The following is a 25,881-nucleotide window of genomic DNA, read 5'->3' on the forward strand; positions in this document are numbered from 1 at the left end:
TACAGTTTTTGAGTAGCAATGACTTTTTTGAGTGACTTCCCCTACACAGGGCGCTAATCTGAATAAGGTTAATTGAGCCCTGTTAACATTTGGTACAGTATAGTTTCTAACTTGAATAATACATTAATTTTGAGAAAGCAATATACCTTATTAATCACCTTTATACTCAAAATCCGACAATATTTGTGACAATAGTATTATTCAAAATTTGGTAATGTAATTCGTTTTTCAGGAGTGAAAATATATCATCAGTATAGACGTTAAGCAAATAGAACAGGGATCGTGACTAACTGCAGCGCTCCCTGTTCAGCAGCATTTCTAGGTGTTTACGTCTAGGGTCATTCCTACTGTCGCTATTTCGCTCTACAGACTTGAAATCTGAAACGGCTTGTTCAACGTTATTCAGCATTATCAGCAATGGAGGTCCCAGGTCCTGAAAGCGACTGGAGAAGTACAGCCTTCCGACAGAAAGTAGTGGCTCAAATGTAAGTATTTTCCAAAAATATTATTTGTTTGTGCTGTGATTCTGGTCGCGCACAGTGGAAGTAACACTCTAGCTATGCTAGCTCGTAGCTGCTAACTAGCAGATGCTCAGGCTTGTTGTTACCAACAGATTGCCTTAAAAGTGCCGAAATGTTCAGTGATAGGTTTTAAGTGTATGCATGTAGCCCAAGGTATATTATATTTCATAAACATAATCATTGAATTGTGTTTATCTAGTGAAATTATAATTTATGCCTAGTGCTATTTAGCTATGCTGCTCGCTAAGTTGAAGTTAGCCCCAATGAACAGGCCAAATTTGTACTGGGAAGCAAACTATTGATATAAAACCTTGTTTATGTTTTGAAATGAAAAGTACACTGAAGAAAATAGACGACTCTTGATTTTTTCGCATTTTAGTTCATTATGCTCATGTTTTCAGCATCTTTCAGATACATAAGATAGCCTACTGTGATTGATTGACAGTGTCAGTAAACAATAACCAACATTTCTTGTCTGCCTCAGTTGTGATAACAATATTGATCAGACTTGCACTTCTGCTTTGTGTCACAGAGATGATGCTATGAGGAAAGCAGGAACTGCTCACACGAAGTCCAGCACTGACATGGAGAACCATGTGTTTGTAAAGGCAAAGACCCGAGTAAGTGTTTATTTACACTCCAAATGTATTTTGTTGGTGTGTGTGATCATTATATGCATTGAGAGCAATGGATAACCATTTCTTGTATAAATGACTGTTTTTGAACAGGAGGAGTATTTGTCTTTGGTTGCCAGGCTGATCATTCATTTTAGAGACATTCTTAGTAGCCTGTTCTCAGTGTTTTCATGTAACATTATCATATTAGCACTACAAAGCTTTGATGGGGACTGTGCATTGAACTTTTGTTTTTCATTGCAGATAAAAAGGCACAAGGGGGTCCAGGTAATTTAATCCACACTCACTGATGGTAAAATAGTAGAACTACTACTTAAATCTACTATTTAAAGACTATTTAAAAATTGAGTTTTCGGCTTTTAGTCCTATGTCTGCTAGCTGTAAGGCCATCTGTATTGTAGTGTATTCCTAAAGTTGACAAAATTATGTTTAAGCAGATATACGCATTTAAAATTCACGGTTGTTCTCTTCTGAGAGAACGTCCGCCCAATTTCCTGCTTTAATAGGAAATATGTCAGTACAGGAAAGAAATATGCACTCATCAAGCAATTACACAGGGTCTTTAGGTATCAACATTCAAAAATAAAATAAGTCCATTAGCTGTTAGCTGATCTTAAAGTGATGCAGATCTATGAAAGATGGAGAAATTAGCTTCTTTCTTAATTCCCAATTTAATATTGACACCATCAGGAGTTCCTGGGCAGATGCAAATGAAGCTGCAGCAGTTCATGATGCAACAGCAGGCATCCATGCAGCCTCAGCAGACAACAACTATACAGCAGAATCCCATGGAGCAGGAGTTCCAACATATGAAGCTCCAGTAGTAACTCCAACAGCAGCACCATCTGAATTAACAACTGCATTTTTGATATGTATTTTGTCAATGTTAAATAAAACTCTGACATGTACAGTAGGCTACTGTGCAAAAGTTTTAGGCAGTTGTGTAAAATGTCATATAGTGGAGATGTTATGAATAATTTTTTATATATCTACTTAGTTCATACCAAGTGCAGTAAACATAAACAATGTTTGGTGTTACTGCCCTATACCTTTAAAACAGCACAGCACTAATTATCCTACAGTAGGTCCACTTACGCACAGCTTTTCCAGTGTGATGTTGTTGCATTAGAGTCCATTCTGACCTGATCGATCCCCTTCCAATTTTAGGCCACATCTGCTCACTTAAAGCAACAAATTATCATGTGTAGGATCATAAGAATAATAACTTTTAATTTGCCACACAACTGACTTGTAGGCCTTTTGTACAAAATGTTCAAAGTCACAACAACAGGTCCCTGAAGCATGTCAGAACACTGTAAAAAATCCAACTTCAGTTTTGTCAGACAAGCTCAATTTTAAAAGTTGATTGAACTAATTTAGAAAAAAGTGAGTTTACTTAATACAATCAATCAAGTCAACTTTTATGCCATTTAAGTCAGAGCAACTTAAATGTTTAAACAGTGTGCACATACAATATCAAGTTTGGTGGTGAAGGTAGAACATACAGGCTTTTGGACATACTCAGTTTGATCACTGACCCTCCAACACCCCCCTATTTGAAACATTGAGCACCTCTGTGAAATGGAAGTTTAAGTTTCACTGTTGTAAGTCTATAAAGCCAGGCTCGTAACGTGTGCTGGCAATGACAGGCAGACGAAGACGATGATGATGTGAAGAACCCAAGTGCAGTTTATTTATACACATGAAATCCAAAAACCGTAAACAAAAACATGGACTTAACTAGACTTGACAACCGAACAGCGTTACATTAACAATACCTGACAAAGGACCATGGCAAACACGAGGGTTTAAATACATGGACAAGGGTAACAAGACAACCAATGAACAGACAACTATAAACAAGATAACAAGACTAATAAAGTTCTACCACCCCTGGAGTTCGCTAGTTCGAATCCCAGGGTGTGCTGAGTGACTCCAGCCAGGTCTCCTAAGCAACCAAATTGGCCCGGTTGCTAGGGTGGGTAGAGTCACATGGGGTAACCTCCTCGTGGTTGCTATAATGTGGTTCGTTCTCGATGGGGCGCGTGGTGAGTTGAGCGCGGATGCCGCGGTGGATGGCGTGAAGCCTCCACACGCGCTATGTCTCCGTGGCAACGCGCTCAACAAGCCACATGATAAGATGCGTGGGTTGATGGTCTCAGACGTGGAGGCAACTGGGATTCATCCTCCACCATCCGGATTGTGACGAATCACTACGCGACCACGAGGACTTAAAAATGCACTGGGAATTGAGCATTCCAAATTAGGTAAAAAAAAAAAAAAAAAAAAAAAAGAGACAAATAAACTTAAACCAATGACAAACTAGAACTGATAACGAGTTAAGACAATAAACCAATGAAAACAAGACACATGAACATGGAGGGAAACAAGATATCACATGACCAGGAATCACATGACTATAGAACGGGAACTACCAAAATAAAAGACATGAACATAAAACATGAACAAAACACATTCAATGTGACATAACCCCCCCCCCCCCACAAGGGCGGCTCCCGACGCCCAAACAAAACATATGGAGTTCAATAAGGAGCTGTGGGGGGTGGCGGGGTCCTTGAGGCATGGCCTGGTGAGATAGGGTGTGGGGCGTGGCCTGGCGAGACAGGGCGTGGAGCATGAGACCAGTGCGGAGCCAGTGGAAGGTGGAGCCATGAGAGGCTCGAGGGGCGGAACTAGAGAACTGGGAACCCGGAAAGTAGCTGAAGGCTCGGAGGGCCAGGGTGGAGCCGGAGGTTCGGAGGACCAAGGCAGGGCCACTTGACATGGCAGACATGGTAATATGGCATGACGAGCTCATTGGCCGTGGCAGGCGCTGGCTCATTGGCCATGGTGCAGAGGCGGGCCTGGACCGTGGAGCAGAGGCGGGCCTGTGACATGGCATGGAGCACACTGAAGCTTGGCTGTGACAGGGCATGGAGCAGATTGAGGCTTGCCTGTGACAGGGCATGGAGCAGGCTGAGGCTTGCCTGTGACAGGGCATGGAGCAGGCTGAAGCTTGCCTGTGACAGGGCATGGAGCAGGCTGAGGTGTGGCTGTGACAGGGCATGGAGTAGGCTGAGGCGTGGCTGTGACAGGGCATGAAGCAGGCTGAGGTGTGGCTGTGACATGGCATGGAGTAGACTCAGGATCCGGGGCAGAAGATGGCGCAAGCTCGGCAACCATGATGTGGGACCCTGGCTCGGCGGCCATGACGGGGGACCCTGGCTCGGCGGCCACTGTAGGAGTGCATAGTTCCTCATCAGCCTCTCCTATAGTGAAAGAAGAACCACTCATCCGCAGAGCGAAGTCGATGTATTGCGCCAGACTGAAGGTACTCCGACCGCCAGGCATCAGATAGAACACCGGCTCATTCAAGGCTGCCAAGAAGAAGCGTTTGAGGGCGATCCCATTAAACCTGGCCTGGTTGGCCAAAGCGCAGAAGTCTTCTACGTATTCCTCCAGGGGACAATTCCCCTGATGTAGCATGAGCTGAACTCCTGGGTCCATAGTGTGGGTCAGGTATTCTGTAACGTGTGCTGGCAATGACAGGCAGATGAAGACGATGTGAAGAAACCAAGTGCAGTTTATTTATACACGTGAAATCCAAAAACCGTAAACAGAGAGGAGTACTTGACAAAGCACCATGGCAAACATGAGGGTTTAAATACATGGACAAGGGTAACAAGACAACCAATGAACAGACAACTATAAACAAGATAACAAGACTAATAAACTTAAACCAATGACAAACTAGAACTGATAACGAGTTAACAAGACAATAAACCAGTGAAAACAAGACACATGAACATGGAGGGAAACAAGATATCACTTGACCAGGAAACACATGACTATAGAATGGGAACTAGACTTCCAAAATAAAAGACATGAACACAAAACTTGAACAAAAACACATTAAACATGACATATCCCCCCCCCCCCACACACACAAGGGGTGGCTCCCGACGCCCAAACAAAACACATGGAGTTCAATAGGGAGCTGTGGGGGGTGGCGGGGTCCTTGAGGCATGGCCTGGTGAGATAGGGCATGGAGCATTACCTGGCGAAAACAGGGCGTGGATCATGAGACCAGGGCGGAGCCAGTGGAAGGTGGAGCCGTGAGAGGCTCGAGGGGTGAAACTAGAGAACTGGGAACCCGGAGAGTAGCCGAAGGTTCAAAGAGCCAGGGTGGAGCCGGAGGCTCGGAGGACCAAGGCAGGGCCACTTGACGTGGCAGACATGGTAACATGGCATGACGAGGTAGGAATGGTAACATGGCATAACGTGGCCTCTGAGGCTTGCAATGCTGGCTCTGGGACGGACGAGGCTTGCAGCGCTGGCTCGTTGACCGTGGCAGGCTCTGGCTCGTTGGCCGTGGCAGGCGCTGGCTCATTGGCTGTGGCAGATGCTAGCTCGTTGGCCCTGGAGCAGAGGCGCTGGCTCGTTGGCTGTGGAGCAGATGCGGGCCTGGACCGTGGAGCAGAGGCGGGCCTGTGACATGGCATGGAGCAGACTGAAGCTTGGCTGTGACAGGGCATGGAGCAGACTGAGGCTGCCCTGTGACAGGGCATGGAGCAGATTGAGGCTTGCCTGTGACAGGGCATGGAGCAGGCTGAGGTGTGGCTTTGAAAGGGCATGGAGTAGACTCAGGATCCGGGGCTGTGACATGGCATTGAGTAGACTCAGGATCCAGGGCAGAAGATGGCGCAAGTTCGGCGGCCATGACGGGGGACCCTGGCTTTACATTTAGATATAGATGTTTTTGTCCTTTTTGTATTTTTAATTATGTTTTGTGTTTTGTTTAATACATCAGTGTAATTAGTGTTCGCTTTGATGAAGTATCTTTACTCAACTTGAAGGTCTTGTAACCTACACCACCATTTAAGTTAGATCAAATCTTTGGTCTCTTGGTGGGGCTTATACATGATCTTATGTTGAAATATAGATCTACTTAAAAAAATGTGTATTGTATTATTTTCAATAATATTGAAAATTATGGACAGCTATGCTTAAAAAAATCAAGTTTATTGAACTTAATGATCATTGATATTTTTGAGTTCACTGAACTTATTGTATTAAGTTCATGGAACTTAAGATCCAACTTGAATTGTTAAGTTGGTAAACTAATTTGTCTGAAGTTGAGTAAACAAAAATGGTTGCCTTTTTCCCTCAACTTTTTATTTTTTACAGTGAATGTTTAAAGGCACATGATCATTCCTTCTTGGGGTTAAACTTAAAACTTTTTGGTTTCAATACCAGATCTCTACACCAACCCCATGACAACATGGGGCTGCCCTTATCAGCATTATTGACCTATGGCCACCAAACCACATGAAAAAAGAATGACAGATAATATAGTGAATGAAATACAATATTGTTTGGGCAGGATGCCAGCATTTATTCTGCATAACTAATCTGTGAAAAAGTTGTAAGAATAATTTTCTTTAGACAATCATGGCTTCTCTGCATCGGGCTGTTGTCTTATAACCACACCTCAGCTGGGCCTACGCAAGCACATGTCTGAAAAAAAAAAAAAAAACTCAGAATATTGCAATGACTCTGAATTAAAAATGGTACCCATGTTAAATTCATGCACAGACTGAAGAACTAGTCAAGAATGTGGAGAAGCAATAATCTGACACCAAAACACAGACTTAATTTCTGTAGAGAGGAATTAGATGATGTGCACCAATACATAAACTATCAAACTCATACGTTAAATAAACCTTATTCAGAGTAGCACCTTAATTCTGAACGGGAACAAAAGCTGGCTTTGAGATGTTCAATATGCACTGTATTAAGGTCCTAGATCACATCAGAGTTTAATTTGTTTTTTGCCTTCTGTGAAATGTTTGGAGAGATGTTTTGTCATCTGAATGTTCAAAACCTATTTAAACAACAGTACAATTTTTATTCTTGTCAAAAATTAAATGTGGTGTGTTGGGTGTAATCTAATTACAAAGTATGGTAACTAATTACTGTAAATTTAATTACTTTTTAATACAAAATATAGTGTAGTGCAGGGGTTTTCAAACTTTTTGATGCCATGGACCCCCAAATATGATGATGCCCTTGTGAGTAACACCCTGTGTGAGAAAAGTAGTTAACATGATACTATAAATATATGTTATTTGCCAAAAAATAATGACATGCTTTTATAGTGCCATTGCACTTAAGTAAAATATATTTTTAAAATGTAATATGGAAAATATCTACTTTTTTATACATTTGACAGGTTGTCTTTTTTTCTATTATAGCAATGTAAGATGTTTAAACCCAAAGAGAAAAACTGTCAGTTCAATTCAGATTTGTTGGTATAGCACTTTTCGCATTATTATTATTTTTTTTTAAAGCAGCTTTAAAGAGAATTATGAAGTACAACCCATATTTCTTATAAATAAATGTAGTTGTTTTTTCATAATGCATGAAAGTACATGCAGATTTGTTTTTGTTTCTTATGGTTTTAAACTATGGTTGTCAATAAAATAAAATAATCGTTATTAATCACATGGTTTCAGAATAAAACTGTAATCTTTTATTATTGTTTCCCTCAATTTTCACCTACACCCCCATCACCCATACGGCCCCCTGTGGGTCGTCAAAGTAATAAAAGTAGCCAAATATGATTACAGTTTATGAGTAGTAATGGCTTTTTTGAGGGACTTCCCCTACACAGGGCGCTAATCTGAATAAGGTTAATTGAGCCCTGTTAACATTTGGTACAGTATAGTTTCTAACTTGAATAATACATTAATTTTAAGAAAGCAGTACCTTATTAATCACCTTTATACTCAAAATCCGACAATATTTGTGGCAATAGTATTATTCAAAATGTGGTAATGTAATTCGTTTTTCAGGAGTGAAAATATATCATCAGTATAGACGTAAAGCAAATAGAACAGGGATCGTGACTAACTGCAGCGCTCCCTGTTCAGCAGCATTTCTAGGTGTTTACGTCTAGGGTCATTCCTACTGTCGCTATTTCGCTCTACAGACTTGAAATCTGAAACGGCTTGTTCAACGTTATTCAGCATTATCAGCAATGGAGGTCCCAGGTCCTGAAAGCGACTGGAGAAGTACAGCCTTCCGACAGAAAGTAGTGGCTCAAATGTAAGTATTTTCCAAAAATATTATTTGTTTGTGCTGTGATTCTGGTCGCGCACAGTGGAAGTAACACTCTAGCTATGCTAGCTCGTAGCTGCTAACTAGCAGATGCTCAGGCTTGTTGTTACCAACAGATTGCCTTAAAAGTGCCGAAATGTTCAGTGATAGGTATTAAGTGTATGCATGTAGCCCAAGGTATATGATATTTCATAAACATAATCACTGAATTGTGTTTATCTAGTGAAATTATAATTTATGCCTTGTGCTATTTAGCTATGCTGCTCGCTAAGTTGAAGTTAGCCCCAATGAACAGGCCAAATTTGTACTGGGAAGCAAACTATTGATATAAAACCTTGTTTATGTTTTGAAATGAAAAGTACATTGAAGAAAATAGACGACTCTTGATCTTTTCGCATTTTAGTTCATTATGCTCATGTTTTCAGCATCTTTCAGATACATAAGATAGCCTACTGTGATTGATTGACAGTGTCAGTAAACAATAACCAACATTTCTTGTCTGCCTCAGTTGTGATAACAATATTGATCAGACTTGCACTTCTGCTTTGTGTCACAGAGATGATGCTATGAGGAAAGCAGGAACTGCTCACACGAAGTCCAGCACTGACATGGAGAACCATGTGTTTGTAAAGGCAAAGACCCGAGTAAGTGTTTATTTACACTCCAAATGTATTTTGTTGGTGTGTGTGATCATTATATGCATTGAGAGCAATGGATAACCATTTCTTGTATAAATGACTGTTTTTGAACAGGAGGAGTATTTGTCTTTGGTTGCCAGGCTGATCATTCATTTTAGAGACATTCGTAAGTAGCCTGTTCTCAGTGTTTTCATGTAACATTATCATATTAGCACTACAAAGCTTTGATGGGGACTGTGCATTGAACTTTTGTTTTTCATTGCAGATAAAAAGGCACAAGGGGGTCCAGGTAATTTAATCCACACTCACTGATGGTAAAATAGTAGAACTACTACTTAAATCTACTATTTAAAGACTATTTAAAAATTGAGTTTTCAGCTTTTAGTCCTATGTCTGCTAGCTGTAAGGCCATCTGTATTGTAGTGTATTCCTAAAGTTGACAAAATTACATTTTAACCCGTATACAATTTTCAGAATTTTTCTTCTGGGTAATATTGTTAACGCACGCATATTGCACTCATGTGTAAGATATGCAATAAAACACTCTCTAGAATTTTCTTTCAACTTCTCGTTTCAATAGGAAATACGTCAACGCAGAAAAGATATCTGCCCTCATCAAGCAATTTCATGTGGCCTTTAAGTATCAAAACATATTTTTGCTTTTAGACCCCATGAATGCCCTGCAGAATTTAACAGGAGTGGGTGGAGGTGGTCCTGGTGTCATTGGCATTGGACCGCGCCCACCTGGTGCACCTATGGGTGGTATGGGACCCATGGGGCAAATGCAGATGGGTCAGCTTTCCATGCAGGGGGTAGCAGGAGGCCAGCAGGCTGGTAAGTCCATTAGCTGTTAGCTGATGTTAAAAGTTGATGCAGATCTAGGAAAGATGACAAAATGAGCTTCTGTCTCAATTGTTAATGTAATATTGACACCATCAGGAGCTGCTGGGCAGATGCAAATGATGCAACAGCAGCAGTCCATCCAGTTTCAGCAGTTCCCAACACAGCAGCAGCCATCCATGCAGACTCAGCAACAAACAACTATGCAGCAGAATTCCATACAGCAGCAGTTCAACCAACAGGTCCAACAGATGAAGCTCCAGCAGCAACTCCAACAGCAGCACCATCAGAATCAACAGCAGCACCATCAGAATCAACAACTGCAGCATCAGAATCAGCAACAGCAGCAGACCCAGAATCAGCAGCAACAACAGAATCAGGTAAAGATAATGGAATGACTGACTTGGACAGGCAATCATCAGCTGTATACTGAATAAGTCATTACAAAATAAAAGAAGTTGTGTCAAAGTGGATTGATAACTTTATTTTATATATACTGATGTCATTCCAAACCTGCATGACTTTCTTACATCTGTTAAACAAAAATTAAAGGAAGTGTTCACCCCAAAATGAACATTCTCTCATCATTTACTCAGCCTCATGCCATCCCAGATGTGTATGAATTTAGAAAAGTATCTCAGCTCTGTTGGTCCATTCAATGCAAGTGAATGGTGGCCAGAACTTAGAAGCTCAAAACGCACATAAAGGCAGCATAAAAGTAATCCATACGACTTCAGTGGTTAAATCCATGTCTACAGAAGTGACTTGATAGATGTGGGTGAGAAACAGATCAATATTTAAGTCCTTTTTTACTAGAAATGTCCACTTTCCCTTCCTCATTTTTCTTCTTTTGTTTTTGGTGATTCACATTCTTCATGCATAGCATTTATACCAAAAAAGGACTTAAATATTGATCTGTTTCTCACCCACACGCAGAATGTTGACACTGGTCTTTTCTAGACATTGACAGCATACAGTTTTCTGAAGCCATACGATAGCACTCTATGCTCAAATATAAATTACCAACGAAAAGAAAAAAAATAGAGAGAAAAACATTCAAGAAAAGAAAATTGTTGTTTCTTTTATTTTGGACACTCGTTGTTATGATGGCTTTCTCTTCAGTTGCACCAAAACAGAATCCAGCAACAGCAGTTAGCACAACTCCAGCAGCAACTGCAACAACAACAACAACAACAACAACAACAACAACAGCAGCAGCAGCAGCAGCAGCAGCAACTGCAACAACAGGCCCAGGCTCAGGCTCATGCTCAAGCTCAGGCACAAGCCCAGGCTCAAGCACAGGCCCAAGCTCAAGCCCAAGCCCAAGCCCAGTCTATTCAACAAATGCAGCAGCAACAGCAGCTCCAAGCCCAGGTTCAGGCTCAAGTCCAAGCCCAGGCACAAGCACAAGGTCAAGCTCAGGCTCTAGCCCAGGCACAGGCTCAAGGAGTGGCAGGTCAGATGCCCCCTCACTCGCAGCAGCAAGTCTTGGCCCAGTCTTTAGCCCAAATGACTCAAGGACAGCATCAACAAATTAACCCGCTGATCCAACAGCAGCAACAACAGCTGAAGGCGATGCAGGTGAAGATCTGCTACCTGAACACTGAAATATATAACAACTAATGTGTGGAATTTAACATGTTAACTAATTAAATATGACTAATGTGTTGATTTTATTAACATTAACGCAGTCATTCATTTTGACATGATAATGTTTTATGTTCTGTGTGATTTCTAAAAACATGATCAGAACCTTCAAATCTGATTGGAATTGAAGAATCACTGCCTAGTCTTGAAACTGACAGTGCCAATACATGAAAAAATTATGTGATTAAATATTTTAGTTTAAATATATGAGTGACAGCCCTAAAAATAAGTTGTAAGAAGTAAATATTTAGCAATGACAATTTCTTTTCTAGATGTTATTTTGTAGCATTGTCTCATGAAAACATGCTTTCAGTGTCTTCATGTTTGCTTGTGTTTGTTTGTGAATTCAAGCAAGTGAGAGTTTTGCAGCAGCAACAAGTTCAGCAGGTCCATCAGGCAGCCCAGCTTTCAGCAGTTCCTGGCCAGGTAAGCACCTTGCGAGCTGCGGTGAGGATTGAGAAAAGCGATCGAGCGTGAAGTGAGTGCATGCTACCAAAATCAACACTTGACAAGATGTGAATTTCTTTTGGATGTCAGAACTGTTGATTCCTTGCCTGGTTGTGGACCGTAGTGTAATGCACAATGCCCAAATAACAACAAATGAATTATACATCAATATTCTTTTCACATCTTGTTTTGTAAATAGTTTAGATGTGTGCCAAATTTTAGGCCTCGTTCTAGACAACTGAGGGTTTCAAACAAACTTTCTAACCTACCGACATCTTGACCAGTGTTGGAGTTATGTGGAAACGTCTTTGAGACTGTAGTAGAGGTCTTCACGTGTCCACTTGGATCCGAAAACCTGAGGTCCGACCCCAGACCCGCGCGAGTTTGGGTCCAAAAACCTCGGACACGGGTCGGGACTGATATTAGTAGCCTCGGGTCTCAGGTTATTTTAAATAAATGTGCTTTTACCGAATGGACCCGGGAAGACCCGAATTCTTTTTAAATATGCCAACTTTCCATTATTAGTTTCGGGCGTTTAACAATATTATTTAAAACAAGTACATATTAAATAATTCTATGACAACGTTATTATCTCACTTTTTCTCTGTTCTCTACAATCCGTGCTTCTATGTGTAAATTACCAAACCCTCCTGGATACTGGTGCGTGCAGGCTGTGCAGATGTTGCTGCCTTTTACATTCGGGTCCAGTCAGTTTTGGAAAAAATTGCTGTCGAGTCAGACTCGGGTCTAGTTTTATCATGTCTGTCTCGGGTTGGGTTTTTCTTTAAAAAAACATTATTTAGGCATGTCAGGTTCGGGTAAGCAGTAATTCAGGTCAATTTGGGTCGGGTACAAATCTTAGGACCCGAGAAGACCTCTAGACTGTAGCTTGCTAAACTACATTATTAGTAGTGATTGCTAAGGCCATATCTAGGGAGGAGAATATCTTTGGGGTGGACTCTTTTGACTTGGTCCAGCAAGTAATCACTCAGCAACCAGAACACCTTAACAAGCCTTAGAAACTACCCCTAAAACCCAAGGACTGTAGTGATGAGTTTTTTTTTTTTTTTTTTTGCATGGACAGGGTTTACTTAAATGTATTAAAATCTGTTAAACATCTACTTAAAGGCATAGTTCACCCAAAAATGAAAACTCTCATCATTTACTCACCCTCATGCCATCCCAGATGTAATGTTTCTTCTGTAGAACACAAACAAAGATTTTTAGAAGAATATTTCAGCTCTGTAGGTCCAAATTTGTACTAGGAAGCAAACTATTGATATAAAACCTTTATGTTTTGAAATGAAAATACAAATACATTTTGAAGGCTAGTTTTGCAGCACTTTCCATCAGCAGGTATATATTTAGTCTTTTTTTATTTTTGTAAAGATGAGCCCAGAGTAGATGTTCTATTAGAGCCTTAGAGTCCAAATCTCTCCCTAAACGATTACCTTCCCATCTGTGAGCATTCAACAGATAACATGTTGCTTCATGTTGCTTCCATTCACCTTGTCCCATACGTGTGGCCCTAGTAGTTTATACTGTACCCAGAGATGGAATGGTGTAAACCAGAGAAATCTCTGTTCTGTCACAGAGCTGTAAAATCCAATTGAGCAGCCAGTATAAGTTTGAGTAGTGGTAGTTTTAATATAATTTGCATTATGCGTGTTTTGCAGCTAACAGCGTGACTGCATGCTTGCTGTTTTGATCCCACAAGCCCTTTCTGTGTGCACCTAACAGAAATGTGTTCCTGTTTAGGTTAGTCCTCACAAAGCTCATCAAATAATTGCTAACATATTTATTGATACTTCTTTTTTTTTAGCGTTTAGATGTTTTCCTGAATACATGTTGAAGGGAGGAATTTATTGTTGCATTGCATCCACCCGTGATCTTGCCCATCAGAAAGTGGGCATTCTGATGCATTAGTACAATAGCAGATGGCAAACCACAGACATACTTGAGAGTGGAAAGGCTTGTTGGAGACGCAGAAATACCCTGTGCATCTCTCCTTGCCTTGCATGGTTATGGTACATGAAAAGAGAGCATGAAATCCATTGGCCTATGTCTTTGCGTACTTTGTCTTGACAAGCAGTGTTATTCAAGTGATAGTTCATCCAAAAATTAAAATTCTGTCATCATTCACTCACCCTCATGTTGTTCCAAACCTGAATGAGGCAGAAATGATGCTAAAATAAGGAAGAAAGAAAGTGCAACAACAACAAGAGGTTGAGTATATTTTTGGGTGAACTATCCCTTTAAGTGCTCTTGGAATGACAGAAGAGGCTTACTATACTGCTGTGCCAGCACGTCATTTTGTTTTTTTTAGACCGCTCTGTTTTGCATAATTGAATGTGAACGTATGTGTTGTGCATCTGTGCTCGCAAGACCTGTTGAATCTATTTCTGTGTGCATTCTCGCATGTGCTTCCTCTCATGTCCGCTGATGCACTGCATTTATTGTTTTGCTTGTGACATGTCTGTTGTCCCCTCTGTCCTCCTCAAAGATGATGCCCCGTCCTGGGATACAAATTCCACCCCGGTTGCCCCGCGCCACCCCGAACTCTGCCATTCCTCAAAACCCAGTTGCCATGGGAGGACAGCAAATGCCACAGGTATTTACCACAGGGCTGAGTGCCCTGGGTGCCAACGTCGGTGGCTTTACACTAGTGCTCTCCCACATGAAGGCTGTCCATAATCCACTCTCAGATTTACACTCATCTGCCTCCCTTTACCCCACCCCAGACAGTTTTACAATGAGAAACATTAAGTCAGAAATCACTTAGAAGCACTTAGACATTGTAAATTTTGAGACGTGTAGCATTTGCTCTGAATTAAAAGTGTGTGGCACAGGTAAGTGGACTGTGTTTTGTTGTTCTCTTAAATAGACTAGGATTGACACATTAGTTGCACTCTGAAATCAGGTGCCTCATTGCCCAGTCAATGTCAATGACTTGACAAGATGTGTGGGTCAACTTCAAAAATTAAAATCATTATTTACTCACCCTTATCTTGTTCTAAACCAATATGACTTTCTTTTTTGGTACACAAAGGGAGAAATTTAGAAACAAAATGTTCTGCTCAGTGATGTCATAAAATAGCAGTTTATGGTGACCACCTCGTCAAGCTTCAAAAAGAACAAAAAAGTATAATTCAGAAGTCTAACAAATTATTCAATGTGACTCATGTTCTGAAGGCATATGGTAAGGTTTGGTGAGAAACAAATTGTAATTAATTTCTTATTTAGTGAAAATCTCGACCGACCGTTGCTCCCCTGTGCGTGTTCATTAAGAGTGCATGAGAGCAGTAGTTCACACAGCCCCTGCTTGCGAGATGGGCCGTTCAAGCGAAATCTAGTTTTAGTCCACGATAGTGTCAACACAAAAGATGCTTAAATGAATGTCCTAATCCGTCTTCATGGTAACTTGCTTTGTTTAGCTGTAAAAGTAATGCAAGTTCTTGTATGAATGTGTGCCACTGTGAATGAGCTTCTCTCATGCACTCATGAACACGCAACTGATATCAAGATTTTCACTGAAAAACTACTTAAATTTAAAAATATAACTGCAAGCAGCAATGACGGGCCCAAGCACAACTGGTCCATTTCCACCCGGTGGCTTTTGGAAAACAATGCAAGGTGGACACATGCATTTGGCATTTGACTTTAAACAATTTTGAAGCAATTTGGGTAAATATAAGAGGACTATTTTCAAGTCTGTTGTAAGAGCCACACCTCCTGCTGCCAGGTGATGGCACTATGACTGTGACCCAAAATAGTCAAATTCATGTGATTAGCCCCCAATACTAAACATACATCTCAATTTTGATCTAAATCACACATTGCAAACAGAAGATATGAGATACTTCCTGTTTCCCATTTTTCGCCATTTAATGCCTTGCTATGGCAACACCATTCGATATATCAAAATCTCTAAATTTCTAAAATTCTAAATTCTCGCATGTGCTTCCTCTCATGTCCGCTGATGCACTGCATTTATTGTTTTGCTTGTTTAAAATTTAGATTCTAAAGATCTAAATTTTGCAATTTAGCATCTTCAATGTCTTGGCATAATTTTGTCTTAATGTGGTGACAATCTCATGAATCCCCTAGGAGGAGTATTTAAAAGTTCAGAGACTGCAATATTCAAAAAATCCAAAATGGCCGACTTCCTGTTGGGCGGACCTAATGACTATAATGACGATGAGATCTATATATGTACCAATTTTGGTGACTGTAGGTGAAAATGGGGGTGCTACAGAGTCCGTCTTAAACACCCATTTTAAAGGGGGCGCTACAGAGCCCCCCCTACATGCCCATGCGTGAACTTTTGCCCAGAACTAATGGTCAATGACTCTGATTTGTGTACAAAATTCCATGAAATTTTAAGCATGCCAAGTGCCTCAAAAACACCCAAATATCCACCTTTTTCCTGACCTCTCCATGGGCGGCACCATTGCGGCGAGAGTCTTCCTCTCGGATGCTCCACATTGCCGCTTAGTTGTTGTTATCAGCTAGACTAATGCTAATGGTGATGGCAAGCAGCTAAGGGTCTGGATAATTATGCGCTGTTATAGGGTGTTATAAAAACTACAGGTGGCTTCAAAACTACTGGAAAATTTATGTAACAACGATAAGCCCCCCAAAAGCTGCCAATGCTGAAACATTCCGAGTCGAACCAGATGTAATAATCAGAGGTTGCATTAAACAAATTCTCTGTCACTTGCCTTTTTAAAAAAAACAAAAAAACATTGACAGATAATTACATATACTGTCCGTCATTTTGGAAGATAACAAAGATGAAAAGCATTTAAACAAAGCCTTTGTTTTATTAATCATCTTTACAAGGTTAGGTTTATTTCATGTCGCGCTGTGAGTGTATGTGAATGAGGGAGAGACCAAGTTGTTCTTGGCAGAGTGCATGAGAAGGCAGCACTTTTTAATGCAGAAATAATGCAAAAGGTACGTGCCTCAAATCTGAAGATTATTAAATGGAACCTATTATGATCATGCGTCCTCTTTTCACAGACGTTTCCTCTTTTTTATTTATTTTATTTATTTATTTTTTTACCTTAAAAAGCGACCAGTCAGGATTTCTAGATTCCCTAAATGTCAGCGATTTGGCTGTTTTCATATTGAACTGCTCAACAAAAAACATAATTAAATCTAGCGCATCATACATAAATTCTCTCTCTCTTTCACACAGGGCGTGTGCAGAGAGCGCTATAGCTCAGTAACTTTACCATGTAAATGTGTGTGATTGTGTACTTATCTATTCAGGGATTGCCGTCGAAATTAAAAGTCCACACGTGGCCTTTAGTGAGAAAGGGATTTACGTTAAGTAAAGCGGAAGTCTGTAGCATCCACATTGGAAGAACACGCTAAGCATAATGGGTAATTTTGCTGCCTGTGAAAAGGTGAATAGGAAAAAAGGAATAATAACAATTAATGTGTCTTGACATTATTGTAAATAATTTTGAAGCAATTCATGTAAACATAAGAGGGCTATTTCAAAGTCTGTTAAAAGTGCCATACTTCCTGCTGCAAGTTGATGGCGCTATGACCGTGACCCATAATAGCCGCATAAATGTGATCGGCCCCATTACCAAACATACAGCTGAATTTTCATCAAAATCATACAATGCACACAGAAGATACACATGGCAAAATCAACATATATGTATATTTGAGTAATATAGAAGTTCACTGAAGTGAATTTAACATGATTAACATAAATGTCTTATTTTATATGCAAAATAATTGTATAGTTTAGTAATTTTGAGGTAAATCTGGCAAAAAAAACAACAGCACAAATTTAGAGTTTTTAGAGTGATAAAATATTTGTTTAAAAAAAATTCCTCATTTCGGTACAATCACACTGTTGGTGTGTGGAGTCAAAATTGACCCCCAATACCTTTTAAAGTAAAACATAGAGAATACAAGGGTTAAGCAAGACAAGTGCAAGAATATACAAAGAAAATAATAGTATTTACACTAATATATCTGGAATCCCTCGAAACATTTTAATCAGCGGTGTTCTGACATTAAACAATTTTGAAGCGATTTGGGTAAATGTAAAAGGATTATTTCAAAGTCTGTTGTAAGTGCCACATTTCAGTTGGTGCCACTCTGACCGTGACCCACAGTCCATGCGATCAGCCCCCGAGACCAAACATACAGATACATTTTGATCTAAATCAAACAATGCACACAGAAGATATGATTTAGCATCTTCAATGTTTTGGCATAATATTGCCTAAATTTGGTGACGATGACATGAATCCCCTACGAATAGTATTCAAAAGTTCAGGGCGTGCAATTTTCAAAAATTGCACATTCAATCCAAAATGGCTGACTTCCTGTTGGGTGGAGCTAATGACTGTAATTTTGAATGTTGTCCGGCATGATGAGAACAATATATGTAGCAAGTTTGGTTACCGTAGAAGAAACTGACCCCACCACTTTTGTCAAAAGATGCTCCCCAGCCACGCCCATGTGTTAACTTTTGTCCAGGCCTAATGGCCGACAACTCTGATGTGTGTTAAAAATATCATGAATATTCAAGCATGCCAAGTACCTCAAAAACATATGAATATACATAAAAAAGAATAATGACATTTAATGAGTTGCCATGGCAATACTATTTAAAATATCAAGAATCCCTTCAGAATTTTATATCCGCACTGTCTTGACATTATTCTAAAAAAATTAAGCAATTCAGGTAAACATAAGAGGGATATTTCAAAGTGTTAAAAGTGCCACACTTCCTCCAGTTGGTGGTGCTACGTCCGTGACCCACAATATCCACATCAATGTGATCAGCCCGTAAGGCCAAACATACGGTTCAATATTGATGTAAATCACACGATGCACGCAGAAGATATGAGACACTTCCTATTTCCCTTTTTTTTCCGTTACTTTATCACGTCACCATGGCAACACCGGTTGATATATCAAAAATCAGTTCGCAATTTAACATCGTCAATGTCTTGGCATGATGTCGCCCACATTTGTTACCTGTAACATGAATCCCCTAGGAGTATTTCAAATTGCAGAGCATGCATTTTTCAAGCAATCCAAATGGCCGACTTCCTGTTGGGTGGAGCTTATGACAGCATGAAAGTTGTCTGGCTTGATGAGGTGGCGCTACAGAGCCCCCCCTCTACACGCCCATATATGAACTTTTGCCAAGCCCTAATGGCCGACAATTCTGACACGTGTGCAAAATTTCATGAGTTTTTGAGCATGTTAATTGCCCCAAAAGCCACTGAAACCTTGAAAAAAAAATTAAAAATAATCCTTAGAACAACAATAGGGCCTCCACACTTTCAGTGCTTTGGCCCTAATAATAATCCATAGAAGAACAATAGGGTCGCCGCACTTTCAGTGCTTGGGCCCTAATAATAATAATAATCCTTAGAAGAACAATAGGACCTCCTCACTTTCAGTGCTTGGGCCCTAATTAAAACCTACCATATGACATCAGAAGACTTAAAGTGGGGTACTATCAATGGCAACTGCATTGAAAAGATGGACCGGTATGTTAATTAAAGCATCTCCTTTTGTGTTCTGTTCAAGAAAGAAAATCTGACAGGTTTGGAATGACATAATGGTAAGTAAATTATGACAGAATTTTAATTTTTGGGTGAAATGTACTTTTAAAGGTATAGTTCACACAAAAATTTAAATTCTCTTATCATTTACTCATCCTCATGCTATACCAGATGTGTATGACTTAATTTATTTAGCAGAAAACAATATTTTTAAGAAAATCTCAGCTCTGTTGGTCATTACAATGCAAGTGAATGGTGGCCAGAATTTTGAAGCTCCTAAAAGCACAAAGGCAGCATAAAAGTAATCCATATAACTCCAGTAGTTTCATCCATGTTTTCTGAAGCGATCAAATGGTTTTGGGTGAGAACAGACCAAACTATAACTCCTTTTTCACTATAAATCTAAGCAGTCTCCTTGGGGATCATGATTTCAAGCTTTATTACAGTTCCTAGCACCATCTAGCGCTGTGTGCATGCACCAAACACGTGTAATAGAGCTCGAAATCACGATTGTGTCTAGCGACTGCAATGGAAAGATATAAAATTTAAAATGGGTTATATTTTGGTCTGTTCTCATCCAAAACCGATTGGATTGCCTAAGAAGACATTGATTAAACCACTAGAGTGGTATGGATTACTTTTATGCTACCTTTGTGCTTTTGGAGCTTCACAGTTTTGGTCAACATTCACTTGCATTGTATGGACCTACAGAGCTGAGATATTCCTCTAAAATCTTTGTGTTCTGCAAAAGAAATAAAGTCATACACATCTGGGATGGCATGAGGCTGAGTAAGTGATGAGAGAATTTTCTTCTCAACAGTGTAAAAGGCAATGTAACATCATGTCTAATGATCTCAAACAATTTCAAGTGAGATTTAGACAACCAAACAAATATTTAGAAACTACAATGCTTATTTTTTTCAATAGAGTCATGAGTTGAAAAAAATTAAATAGAACGGGACACATAGATGCTGCCTTAATAAACTGACCAGATGAAGGCATGTAGTAGTAGATGCATTAGTAGATGTGTTGTGATGTAAACATTGGACATAAAACTGTCACAGCCTGCGAAGGCAGCATTTTTCAACTTTTGAATGCAGCCACTAAATACAAGGCAGCTACTATGAAGCAACCATCAGCTGGTTATATAGCACCATCTACTGGTGTGGTACAGTCAAAACAAACTGATCTTGACTGAATTTCTTTTATCTTGGGACTACTGGCTTCATTAGTGCAGTGCCAACTCTCCTCCACTGATGTTTTTTTTAACCTATTTAGATTTTCCCTCTCTCCTGGTTTTTTCAAAGGGTCAGCAAATGATGTCATCACCCTCTCCAGTTCAGGTGCAGACGCCCCAGTCAATGCCGCCTCCCCCACAGCCTCAGCCATCCCCCCAGCCTCCCTCCTCTCAACCGAACTCTGTCAGGTAAAAACACCTGCAAAGGCCTTTGTTAATCCTTATTTAATGTCTTTGTTACATCTATAAACAATCAAAATAAATATGCATATGGGCTGATCTGAATATGAACACAAAGGTAGGCTATAATAAGATCTGCTATAGTTCAGTTTTTCTACTGTAAAGGTTTACTATCATAATTGCAGGAGGTGAATTAAAATTTTTGTTTTGTTTCTGTAGTTCTGGTCCAACTCCTTCCCCAGGAGGTTTCCAACCCAGTCCCTCTCCACAGCCTTCTCAGAGTCCCGCTTCTTCCCGCACCCCTCAGAGTTACCCCCTACAGGTACCCTCACCTGGACCTCTCAACACCCCAGGTACAGAGCAGCTTTTTATTATTATTATTTTTTTTCCCTTGAATTTGAGAGCACTGAAAGTGACAGGAAACAAGGGGGCTAGGAGAAAGAGAAATGACCTTAGCCATTTTCAGCTTTATTATCATGATACTTAAAGGATTTTTAGTTTACCAAAACATGAATTCTGCGTTTATTAATTTTTTGTTTTAACCCTTTATTTCCTTTTGTGGAACAGAAAAGGAGATGTTAGACAGACTGACAGCCTCAGCCACCTTTCACTTTTATTGCATATTTTTTTCCATGCAATGGAAGTGAATGGTGACTTGTGTCTAACATTTCCTTTTTGTGTTCCATGGAAAAAGGAAAGTCATACGTGTTTGGAACAACATGAGAGTGAGTAAATTATGACAGAATTTTCATTTTTGAATGAACTCTCTTTAGGAGTAGCTTCTTCACTATCACAGTCGTTTTTAAGAAATAATATACAAATCATCAAACAATATTTTACCTTTAAAGGGGTCATGACATTTTTGTAATATATAATTGTATTATTTTCCCTGAGGTAAACTTATGTTAGTAAATATTTTGTTGTTGTTTTGTTTTTGTGTTTTTTTTTTAACAAAACAGTCATAATTTAGTAATATATGATCATTTTCCACCCTGTCTCTGGCCCTCTGTCTGAAACACTAGCCTTTAATGACTTCAGTGTTAATGCCCACTGTTATGATTGGCTAGCATCGTGCAGGCCCTCCAATGTAGCCATATTTGAAACTCAGTCGGAAGATAATGAAAAAGCTCCACAACATTATAAAACAAAATTTCAGGGTTTACACTTTACGCACACGCAACACATTGCATCTGAATGTATTAAACTGTTCACTCAAGCACAGCAGCACCATAAGCTATAAATATCAAACAGTCATGAAATTTGAAACATTAAAGAATGAAACTGGTTACTTAGTTTTGCGGTTGAGTTCAGTAGTGATTTTAACTGCCCCATCTTTCAATAAGTTTCTTTGCAAATCTTGAATCCTGTTGTGACTGGTTCACCAGCAATCCACACTGATACCAGTCAAAAACACATACAGTCCACGCTGATAACATTTACAATCTACGCTGAAATGTTCTAAACACACAAATGTAATACAAGCCATGGTGAAACACACACACACACACAATCCTGCACTGACGCAATCAGGAACTGTTAACCTTCACTTGCTCTTTTCTTGATGTTGGGGTGCATCAACAGGCCAAAGCAGAGACACTGGTCTTCACAGGCGCGACAGGTCGCATCTCCCTTGTCTGTTAACACACAGGAAGGCATGCAGGCTCTTTGCCAGCAGTACCAGTGAAATGGAGCAGAACAGACATGTTTTTACAAGGCACTTGTACCGCTCTTAAAATGCGATGCACATCGCTGAAAACACATCAGAACAATCAAGATGTCCATCTAGTGCATGCTTACATAAACCAACAATTAAAAATAGCACACATGGGCACAAGAACACATCCAGGATTCTTTTTTCTTTTGCTCAAAACAGCAAGATGCAGAGCAGCTGAATGAAACTGAATGGGGTCTGCTTTAAAAGTTATAACTTGACACAACGTATTTTAAAAGCGGCGCGAGATACATGACAATGGCCAAAGACGTCTGTCTAGTGCATGTTTATGTACAGAAATAATTCAAAATAGTCCAGATGGGCACAAAGGGTCCTGTCTATTTCCCTGTTTGTGTTTAGGAATAGTTAGAAGGCCACACTAGGCCTGTCTGTCCTGCTCCCTCTCTCTCTGTTTACGAACTGAGCACCAGTGGGCGGGGCCAAGGGATGTGATGATTTAAAATAGGCATTGATGTTGTTGCTGTAGAGGCAATCATGAATTAATGAGCCCCCTAGTGACGTTGGGAAGAAGCTGAGGTAGAGAACAAGGCATTTTTGCAGCTTGATTTAAATAAATTATTTTATTGCATTGGGGATTAAAGGTGCTGTGAGCGATTTTAGCATTCTGAAGCTTCCACGTGACAGAGCTGTTGAATTAGCCACACCCCCTCATTCCAAAACCCTGCCCTCCAAAGATAATTTTGAGACCAAAACCGAACAAAAGAGCAGCATTGTTTGTTCCTGTGGCTGTCAAATTCAACAGTGGCACACTAGTGCCCTCAACTGACAAACAATATGATCTGCTTCAAATACAACTCTATGAAAACGAGCAAAATTATTGACAGGTGAAAAGCATCAATGTCTGCGGTCTGAGGACACATTTTTGTTTGCTCTTTACAAAGTCTACAGCTGTTGCAGAGACCGGTGAGATATCTCAGGACACTTATTTCATTAAAATCTTTAAGCGAGTAGGAAAGTTTTGAGTTCTGTAATTTAAAGTATGTTTTTATAGTACAGTGACCACTTATGTCAAAATATCAACATGACCCCTTTAATGAATGTCAGTTATTGAGGATCAGCAGAGATAAGTGAATTCTAAAGAAGGAATTAAATTTGCAGTAACTGTATCAGAAGTAATACATCTGTAACACACAAGTGTTTTTGGACTACAGGCAATCCAAGCTCTGTGATGAGCCCAGCAGGAGCCTCCCAGTCTGAGGACCAGCTATACATGGACAAACTAAAGCAGCTGTCGAAATATATTGAGCCACTGCGCAGGATGATTAACAAAATTGACAAAAATGAAGGTACTAGAGATTTTTTTTCCCCCTCTTGGTGCTGATTTACTTGCTTAAACTTCACCGTAGTACTTATGTTTTGTGTTTTGTTTTTACAGATAGGAAGAAGGATCTGAGCAAAATGAAGAGTTTGCTTAATATTCTGACTGACCCAAACACAAGGTAGGCAAAAAGGCAGGTTTAATATTGTCTCTGGTCTCTCCATTTTCAGCTTGTCTTTAATTTTGCATTACCACTTTTTTCCACTAGGTGTCCTCTTAAGACTCTACAGAAGTGTGAAATAGCGTTGGAGAAACTGAAGAATGACATGGCCGTGGTGAGTTACTAATGTTGCATTCTTTAAGCTTGGGAGTCAAAATTGTGTTATATTTTGTCATTTTGGTGCAGTACAATTTGAACAAAAGTCTTAAATAACACCTGACTTTTTGGTTTCCAGCCCACTCCTCCGCCGCCTCCAGTGCAATGTACCAAAAAGCAGTACCTGTGCCAACCGCTGCTGGATGCCGTCATGGCCAACATTCGCTCCCCGGTTTTCAACCATTCACTTTACCGCACCTTTGCTCCTGCCATGACAGCAATTCATGGACCACCAATCACGTAAGTCCAACTGCAAAGATACATTTTTTCTCATTCAACCCCGAAAATGGATAACGTGAATTAAGCAATACATTTTGGATCCTTAATAAATTCCCTCTATGGTAATCAGTGATCTAACTTTAACATATTAAAAATGAGATATTATTCTTATTACAGCGGTCCCTCAATTCCTTCCCTTAAACGGAAGTTTGAGGATGACAACCGCCAGACCATCCCCAACATACTTCAAGGGGAGGTGGCTCGGCTTAATTCCCAATTCCTGGTAAATTTGGACCCATCCTTCTGCAGCAACAATGGAACTGTACATCTCATATGCAAACTAGGTGAGTTCAGAAACTGTGGCAACTCTTTGCCTAGATTGCAGCTCTGCGAACTTCTCTCAGCCAACTTCATGAAATCGGATGCTTTTTAAACAGTAATGAGGGAGTTCCTATGTATGCTAAGCACTTGTTGGCTGCTTTCATTTAAACTTATTCATAAAAGGAAGGAAAAAAAATAGTCTTGTATAAAAATTCATATTTCGGCATAATTTATATTTGTTTACAAAACTAATGTCATGCATTTAGAGCAAACTTTTTTTTAAATGTATTTTATTTTGGGGCTTTTTGCCTCTATTTATAGGAAAGTAGAGTGTAGACAGGACAGTAGGGGTAAGAAAGAGGTAATGGGATTGGGACATAACCCAGGCCTGATTCAAACCTGGGTTCCCGTGAGCCAACAGCTCTTATATGTCCTCCTGAACAATGTGCGAAGCGCAGTGCTCCACAGCTGTGATCTATCTGTATATGTATGTTTTTAAGATAAGAGTTTGTTTATAAATGTACATTATACATTTTATATATGTGTGTATAAACCCACTATTCACTTTTGGTATTCTCAACATCTAGATGATAAAAATCTTCCCAGTGTTCCACCTCTTCAACTGAGCATTCCAGCAGACTACCCTGATCAGAGCCCCCACTGGGAAGATGATGGCCAGCAGTATGGTGAGTCTAAGCTTATTTTTTTCCATTATATGTCAGCATGTAATCTTAGGCTGTATTTTAAAATGTAAACCCTCTTAAGGACCAATTTAATTGAAAATCCATAGATTATAAAATGTGCATGTTCTAAATTTTTAGCGTCCTCTCTGTGTTTTCAGAGGCCAACCAGTTCTTGCAGACTGTGCATAAGAACATGACCTCTAAGCTTCTTCAGCTTCCAGATAAGCACTCAGTGACGGCTCTGCTGAACACCTGGGCTCAAAGCGTCAGGCAGGCTTGCCTTTCAGCTGCTTAAGAGATACGTTTCCTGATCATCATCATCAGCCCAATATAATCCATGCACCTCCTTGGCACAATGGCAATATATGAATGATTTGTTTTTGTGTTTCTTTGTCTTTTTTATTTACCATTTTGTTTAGTCCAATACACTTAAGCCTTAAAGTTTGTGCATTGCTTTATCAATAAAGTCATCTTGAATGCT

At 39.9% G+C, this 25,881-nt stretch overlaps 1 protein-coding gene across 11 annotated transcripts; it reads left to right on the forward strand.

Annotated features, from left to right (window-relative positions):
- On the forward strand, positions 1–25,869 carry LOC127430638 (mediator of RNA polymerase II transcription subunit 15-like). Of its 11 annotated transcripts, none has more exons than XM_051680540.1 (19): positions 1–92; positions 370–485; positions 8,832–8,919; positions 9,028–9,079; positions 9,179–9,202; positions 9,580–9,747; positions 9,853–10,133; positions 10,876–11,334; positions 11,752–11,826; positions 14,351–14,458; positions 20,702–20,820; positions 21,031–21,164; positions 23,695–23,829; positions 23,919–23,982; positions 24,070–24,136; positions 24,257–24,417; positions 24,574–24,740; positions 25,305–25,403; positions 25,559–25,868. In XM_051680540.1, the coding sequence occupies exons 2-19, from the start codon at positions 418–420 to the stop codon at positions 25,693–25,695; spliced, it is 2,406 nt and encodes an 801-aa protein (XP_051536500.1). In that variant the 5' UTR covers positions 1–92; positions 370–417; the 3' UTR covers positions 25,696–25,868. The 11 variants fall into 11 exon arrangements, with proteins under 11 accessions (XP_051536500.1, XP_051536498.1, XP_051536497.1 ...); XM_051680538.1 differs by lacking the exon at positions 370–485 and adding an exon at positions 8,148–8,263 and having other exon boundaries at positions 9–92; XM_051680539.1 differs by lacking the exons at positions 1–92; positions 370–485 and adding exons at positions 7,797–7,872; positions 8,148–8,263.
- The last annotated feature ends 12 nt before the right edge of the window (positions 25,870–25,881 follow it).

Source organism: Myxocyprinus asiaticus, chromosome 40 (genome assembly GCF_019703515.2).
Source record: "Myxocyprinus asiaticus isolate MX2 ecotype Aquarium Trade chromosome 40, UBuf_Myxa_2, whole genome shotgun sequence".
In the NCBI taxonomy this organism is placed as follows: Eukaryota; Metazoa; Chordata; class Actinopteri; order Cypriniformes; family Catostomidae; genus Myxocyprinus; species Myxocyprinus asiaticus.

Bases quoted from the DNA above. Each gene is read 5' to 3' on its own strand.
- LOC127430638 (XM_051680540.1), top strand. From the start codon at position 418: ATGGAGGTCCCAGGTCCTGAAAGCGACTGGAGAAGTACAGCCTTCCGA. The intron at 486-8,831 runs GTAAGTATTTTC...TTTGTGTCACAG, and splicing joins CAGAAAGTAGTGGCTCAAAT to AGATGATGCTATGAGGAAAG. The intron at 24,741-25,304 runs GTGAGTTCAGAA...CTCAACATCTAG, and splicing joins ACATCTCATATGCAAACTAG to ATGATAAAAATCTTCCCAGT.